Genomic DNA, 7112 nt, shown 5'->3' on the forward strand with positions numbered 1-7112 from the left:
ACCATAGCTCATTGCAACCTCGACCTCCTGGGCTCAAGCAATCCCCTGCCTCAGCCTCCCAAGGAGCTGGGACTATAGGCGAACACCATCACATCTATTTTTTTTTTTTTTTATTTTTCATAGAGACGTGGTCTCACTATGTCACCCAGGCTGCTCTTGAACTCCTGGCCTTAAGTGATCCTCCTGCCTCAGATTCCCAAAACACTGGCCACTATAAGGATTGCCTGGCCACAGCTCTAGAGACTTAGTCTCTAAAACTGCAAAAGTAAGCCAGTGAGCCCTGAGGCCCGGCGCTGTCACCATCTCCCTGCCCTTCCTGTTTGGGGACAGCAGCCCACCACAGTACTTCCTTTCTCTCAGTCATAGGAATGTGCAGAATCTGTGGTTGCCTTTTTGTGCTGAACCAATGGTGTGATGTCTCCAGCCTGCCTGAAGTAGGCTTGCTGTGGGAAGAGTGATTTCTAACACTGGAATATGTCACTGTGGGCCACATCTGTGAGAGAAACACTCCACACCTGCTACAGCCAGCTGTGTCCGTTTCTGACCCTAATTGTTCCATGTCTGGGTTGAGTGCCTTTTTTTTAAAATCTCCATGGCTCCCGGTAACTGGAGTACCTCGAGCTTTTGACCTTCCCAGTAGTGGAAGAGGGAGCCCTGCCCTGTTGTCATTGGCCATCTCGTGAGCATTTCTCTGACATTGTGAACATCTTCAGTTTTAGGAACTCGGGGAGAGGATGTGGATCAGCTCGTAGCCTGCATAGAAAGCAAACTGCCAGTGCTGTGCTGTACGCTCCAGTTGCGTGAAGAGTTCAAGCAGGAAGTGGAAGCAACAGCAGGTCTCCTATATGTCGATGACCCTAACTGGCCTGGAATAGGGGTTGTCAGGTAAAGTCTTGGCCTGCCACTTGATGTTGGAGACTCTTCTGTATAAAGAACACGGGTGGGTCATTTTCTGAACCATCTTAGAAATCCAAGATGAATGTGTAGTCACAATATGCTTAACGAAAATTCAACTCGGTTTTCTGCGCATTTACAAAACCACAGTGCAAGCAGGCGATTTGGCCAGCATGGCACTCAGGGAGGGGAGTTGCTGAATGTTCTGTCTGTAGGTGCCGACTTTCAGCTACCTAGGAGAAGATGCCAACAGCTATATATCACTCACTGACAATGGTTGCTATCCAGGGCATATAGAGAGTTGCAAATCAGTAAGAAAAAGAACCCAGCTCTCGGGGAGAGAACTCCCCTGTCCTTTCAGTGGGTGCAGTCCTGTGGCTGCTTTCTCGCCTTCAGAGGTGAGGCAAACCTCTTTTTGTATTGCACATGAGACTTCCAGACCTCGCATGGAACTAAAGACTTAGGCTTTCGGCTGGGCATGGTGGCTCATGCCTGTAATTCCAGCACTTTGGGAGGCCAACAGGAGCATAGGTCACTTGAGGCCAGGAGCTTGAGTCCAGCCTGGACAACATGGTGAAACCCCATCTCTACAAAATACAAAAATTAGCCAGAGGTGGTGGTGCACACCTGTAGTCCCAGCTACTCGGGAAGCTTAGATGGAAGGATCAACTGAGCCCAGGAGGTGGAGGTTGCAGTAAGCCAAGATCATGCCACTGCACTCCAGCCTGGGCCACCGAGTGAGACCCTGCCTCAAAAAAAAAAAAAAAAAAAAAAAAAGAGGCTTTCCTGTGACTTTCTCTTTACTCCTGGCAAACTTCCTGAAAGTTTGTGGTCTGGAGACACTCGCAGTAGCTCTTTTGCCCATTAGTTCCACTGCATTGTCTTGCTAATATTTAGTTTTCTACTCCACCTCTAATCCTGTATCAGAAGAGACATTTGATCTTTTAGGCTGAAATGCTGTGGTTTGATGTTGTTTTAGGTATGAACATGCTAATGATGATAAGAGCAATTTGAAATCAGATCCCGAAGGGGAAAAAATCCATGCTGGACTCCTGAAAAAGTTAAATGAACTGGAATCTGACCTAACCTTTAAAATAGGTAATTACTTACTTTTATAAGTCAACTGTGAGGTTTGGAAGGACACTTGCTAACTGGCTTTAAAGAAGATGGCTCATCTCTTGGAGGGTTAGCGTCTCTCTGGCTGAGTTCCAGGCAAAAGTGCAGTTCTGAGACCTCCCTCCCTTTCTGCAGCCTTGCAGACCCTTCTCTCCGCCCCTAGAATCTCCATGGAGGAGACCCCTTTGTGTGTGGTCAGGACACTGAACAGGAGAGCAGGTCCACGTCTCACCCATGACAGAGGACTTGGAAACCCAAGTTTGTCTCGTTTCCTTTGCAGGCCCTGAGTATAAGAGCATGAAGAGCTGCCTTTATGTCGGCATGGCGAGCGATGACGTCGACGCTGCTGAGCTCGTGGAGACCATTGCGGCCACAGCCCGGGAGATAGAGGAGAACTCGAGGGTCCGTAGCACCCATCAGTGTTTATTCCTTTTCTCAGTTTTGTCCCACCAAACAGCGGGGGCCACTAGGAAAGGAGCTGCCCTTGGGATGTCTGTCCGTTGTCTCTCAAAGTCTGTCAGTGTTTCCTGTAAGCTGGGCCTTGTGCCAGGTGTCAGGGATGCCAAGTGGATTTGACACATGCCCCAGTGATCTCACAAGCTCAGGGGGAAAGATCCACATAGCCATGCTGTGTAGTAACCCTGCCTTGGAGAAGAGGGCGGGTAGCTGGACACACAGGCAGACACACCCCTGTCACCAAGGTCAGGGAGGACTTCCGCTCTGGAGCTGTGTCCTGAGGGTGAATGAAACGGGCTGCTTTATGTGTGGTTCCCCCTACCCCCCTTCCCTACAGCACTTCCCACCAGGAATAGACCTACTGCTGTGGGTCACTTAGCATGGAGGACCAGGATACAAGGCTGATAAGGTATCCTCCAAACAGATGATTACTTCCCTAAAAATCACTCAAAAGGAGAGAAGAGGGACCAAGGTAAGACTGCTCTAAAAGGAGAGAGACACGTGCCATTGGACATGCGGCCGAGGAGCCAGCTTCATTCCTTGCTGGGTGGACTCCTTAAGGTTTCTTTCCAGCCTGACTTTATGACTTCTAACTCTGTTTTCAAGAATGCATAGCAAATGAGGCAGGTCACCAAGGTGTGTCTGCCTAGGCCTGTGACCATTTTATCCGCTTGTCTTTGATTTTCTGTTTTCTTTTTACGTCGGCGTTTCAATGCAGGATGTCATTGACCTGCTTTTGAAAAATTCCCTCAGTGCTGTGTTACTAGCTCTTCTGGGCCCCAGCTGAGAAGCTTAAACAAGTAATGCGTTTCTTGGTCTTGCCACAGCTTTTGGAAAACATGACAGAAGTGGTTCGGAAAGGCATTCAGGAAGCTCAGGTGGAGCTGCAGAAGGCAAATGAAGAACGGCTTCTGGAAGAGGTGAGGCCCCCGACGGGCAGCAGGCTGGGGGAGCCGCCGCGAGGCCAGGCGGCCCTGAGCGCTGGTCCTGTCTTGCAGGGGGTGTTGCGGCAGATCCCTGTAGTGGGCTCCGTGCTGAATTGGTTTTCTCCAGTACAGGCTTTACAGAAGGGAAGAACTTTTAACTTGACAGCAGGTAAGACGGCAGAGCCTCTTCCTGGGTCTTTTTGACCTTGGGAGGTTTCACCAAATGCCGTTGGGTCCCAGCACTCTTCCCACTGAGAAGCCTGGCCTGGTTCCCGTTCTTCGTCACTGGGTGTGGGCCGGGCATCTGAGGAGACAAGGTCTAGTGTGCCCTGTCCTCCTCCCCCCGCACCCTGGTGGCTGAAACAGCAAGAAAGCAGCTACCCGCTCTCCACAGCTGTCGCCACCGCGAGGCCATGACAGCCGTGCAGACTCTCAGGGTGCTGTGTCTTGGGCATTTTGGTTCAGGGTTAATAGTTCTTGTCTTCATGTGTGTTCTGCCCCAGCAGAGGACGGCTTTTGCAAGTGGCAATGCAGAGACTGAAGCATGGAGCGCTGGCACGGTTTATTTTGAACCAGGCAGCCAGCAAGCGTTTCAGCCGCTGGAATGTGGGGAGGGTGTTAACAGTCCGTGACTCCTCCTTTCCTGTTCTACCGAGGAAATAATTTCCTACACTTGAGCCCCTTCCTTCATTCTTCCCCAGGAAACGATGACTCTATTGTCATGAAAGCAAAAGATAATCTGATTTCTAATCTGCCAAGCCTTAGCCTTCAGCAAAGAGGCACCCACTTTTTTTTTTTTTTTTTTTTTTTTTTTGAGATGGAGTCTTGCTCTGTCGCCCAGGCTGGAGTGCAGTGGCGCAATCTCGGCTCACTGCAAGCTCCGCCTCCCGGGTTCAGGCCATTCTCCTGTGTCAGCCTCTCCGAGTAGCTGGGACTACAGGCGCCTGCCACTACCCGCGGCTAATTTTTTGTATTTTTTAGTAGAGACGGGGTTTCACCGTGGTCTCAATCTCCTGACCTCGTGATCCGCCCGCCTCGGCCTCCCAAAGTGCTGGGATTACAAGCGTGAGCCACCGCGCCCGGCCGACAAGAGGCACCCACTTCTTGTGGCTACAGTACGTTTCCCTGTTGGGCCTGGCTCCCTGGGTGCGCTTATGCCGCACTGCTGGCGAGTGCTGGCGGTAATGGCCCTGTGAGGCGGCTTTCTCTAGCTCATGGCACATTCATAAGTGCCCTCCTCTCCACCAGTCTGTGGCAGGCTCAATGGCTGGAAGGAGGTTACTGGGGAGCAAGGCTGTGTGAGGGCAGGTGGTGTCTTCAAGGGCAGCCTGTGCCTGTGGCCTCCACCCAGCCCTCTCCTCTCCCGCAGGCTCTCTGGAGTCCACAGAACCCATATATGTCTACAAAGCACAAGGTGCCGGAGTCACACCGCCTCCAACGCCCTCGGGCAGTCGCACCAAGCAGAGGCTTCCAGGTAAGTGATGCCTCTGCGCAGAATTCAGGTAACAGGTTTCCCCTGCTGGCTGTTACTTGCGTTCCTTTGTTTTCTGGGTTCTTGAACTTCAGAGGTCTATTTCTCTTCACTTAAGACCAACTACTACCATCTCTTTAACCATTTTGGTAGCCGTGGGATTCAGCCTTGATTAAGTTGGGGTCTTGAAAGATGACATTGTCACTGTGGTGTTTACCCTCCTGGGCGTTTCCTAATGAAGATGACCTTAGAGTTCCCTGGCCTGGGGAGCATGTTGGTGTCACACTAGCAGCTCTCGGTTTTCTCATCTCCTAAAACACCTCAGAGCCAGTAAAGGTTTCTGCTGAAGCTGTGTTGTGAAATAAAGCAATTATCTGTTGCACAGACAGCCTGTGTTGCAGAAGTATCCTCACTGAGCTTCAGTGCAGTCTGTCTGCCCTTTCTGTAGGCCAGAAGCCTTTTAAAAGGTCCCTGCGAGGTTCAGATGCTTTGAGTGAGACCAGCTCAGTCAGTCACATTGAAGACTTAGAAAAGGTGGAGCGCCTGTCCTGTGGGCCGGAGCAGATCACTCTCGAGGCTAGCAGCACTGAGGGACACCCAGGGGCTCCCAGCCCTCAGCACGCCGACCAGTCCGAGGTCTTCCAGAAAGGGGTCCCACACCCAGAAGATGACCACCCACAGGTAGAAGGACCGGAGAGCTTAAGATAAGACTCACTGTGTGGTTTGAGACTGTGCTGAGTATTGTTTCAGGGAAGATGAAGTTCTGTTGGAAATGTGAACTGTGCCACATACTACTATAAATTACTGTTGTTTGTGCTTCACTGGGATTTTCACACAAATATGTGCCTGAAAGGTAGGCTTTCTAGGAGGGCAGTCACCTTGTCTAACTTCATGTATATGTAGAACCACCAGGAACTGTTTGCTGTCCTAATACCACTTTTCCCTAAGTTACCATAAACACTTTTTATTCACAAAAAACACTTCAAATTTCAAGTGTCTACCACTTGCACCCTTGCTCTTTCTAAACATAAGCGTAAGTACATGAGGTTGCACGTGGCAACTTTTTGGTAAAACAGCTTTTTATCAGCACTCTCCAGGTTCTCTGCAACACTTCACAGAGGCGAGACTGGCTGTATCCTTTGCTGTCTTTAGTACGATCAATTTGCAGTATACAACAGGACTGCTAGGCTTGAAGGAGAGCAGTGATTGTGGGATTGTAAATAAGAGCATCAGAAGCCCTCCCCAGCTACTGCTCTTCCTGGAGACTTAGTAAGGACTGTGTCCACTTGAGCCGTGGCAAGGTTGCTGTCTGGGACTGTCCTCTGCCACAAGCCCGTTTCTCCCTTTATACTGTTTGTAAAGAGAAACTGTAGTCTCCTCCCGACCATGTATTTTTAAATACTGGTAAAGCTTTTAAATTGGCACACAAGTACAGACTGTGCTCATTTCTGTTTAGTATCTGAAAACCTGATAGATGCTACCCTGAAGAGCCTGCTCTTCCGTGTGCTACGTAGCACCCACCTGGTTAAAATCTGAAAACAAGTACCCCTTTGACCTTTCTCCACTGAAGCTTCCACTGCCCTGGCAGCTCACCTGGGCCCAACTCAGAAACACTAGCCAGCAGAGCTCTCTCTCACGCTGAACCAGCCAGGCGCCCTGCTTAAGTCAGTAGAAGCTTGCTCGCACTGCCCGTTCCTACTTTTCCGAAGTACTGCGTCACTTCGTCGTAAGTAATGGCCCCTGTGCCTTCTTAGTCCAGCAGTCAAGCTTTTGGGAGACCTGAAAATGGGGAATTCACACTGGGTTTCTGGACTGTAGTATTGGAAGCCTTAGTTATATTAATAAGCCTATAATTATACTCTGATTTGATGGGATTTTTGACATTTACACTTGTCAAAATGCAGGGGTTTTTTTTTTGGTGCAGATGATTAAACAGTCTTCCCTATTTGGTGCAATGAAGTATAGCAGATAAAATGGGGGAGGGGTAAATTATTACCTTTAACAAAATTACATGTTTTTATATATATTTGGAATTGTTAAATTGGTTTTGCTGAAACATTTCACCCTTGAGATATTATTTGAATGTTGGTTTCAATAAAGGTTCTTGAAATTGTTACCAGTGAATTCAGTTTATAAATCTTATTACAAAAGACTTACCCAAGTACCTGAAATAGCTGCTGATAGACCAGTGAGAGATAGATAGGTTCTCCTCTGCCCCTTATTACTGACCAAAAAAAAGCTGGACATCA

General features: G+C 49.3%; 1 protein-coding gene across 12 annotated transcripts in view; it reads left to right on the forward strand.

The window, feature by feature from the left end:
- The window catches only part of PDXDC1 (pyridoxal dependent decarboxylase domain containing 1), a 66831-nt gene that overhangs the window by 56409 nt on the left and 3310 nt on the right, over positions 1 to 7112 (forward strand). For 8 of the 12 annotated variants that reach the window (XR_008652454.2, XR_010117195.1, XM_055252452.2 and 5 more), the window contains 7 exons: positions 714 to 885; positions 1874 to 1992; positions 2291 to 2412; positions 3294 to 3386; positions 3465 to 3561; positions 4762 to 4866; positions 5312 to 5544. Coding sequence is in view for 10 of the 12 variants with exons in the window: in XM_055252452.2 (XP_055108427.2) it covers positions 714 to 885; positions 1874 to 1992; positions 2291 to 2412; positions 3294 to 3386; positions 3465 to 3561; positions 4762 to 4866; positions 5312 to 5544 (941 nt within the window). In the remaining 2 variants the exon portion in view is untranslated. Of the gene's footprint in view, positions 1 to 713; positions 886 to 1873; positions 1993 to 2290; positions 2413 to 3293; positions 3387 to 3464; positions 3562 to 4761; positions 4867 to 5311; positions 6980 to 7112 lie in introns of those variants that run through there. The other 4 variants (XM_063623739.1, XM_055252455.2, XM_055252451.2 and 1 more) reach the window with 1 other exon arrangement.

This window comes from Symphalangus syndactylus, chromosome 18, assembly GCF_028878055.3.
Source record: "Symphalangus syndactylus isolate Jambi chromosome 18, NHGRI_mSymSyn1-v2.1_pri, whole genome shotgun sequence".
NCBI classification, from domain to species: domain Eukaryota; kingdom Metazoa; phylum Chordata; class Mammalia; order Primates; family Hylobatidae; genus Symphalangus; species Symphalangus syndactylus.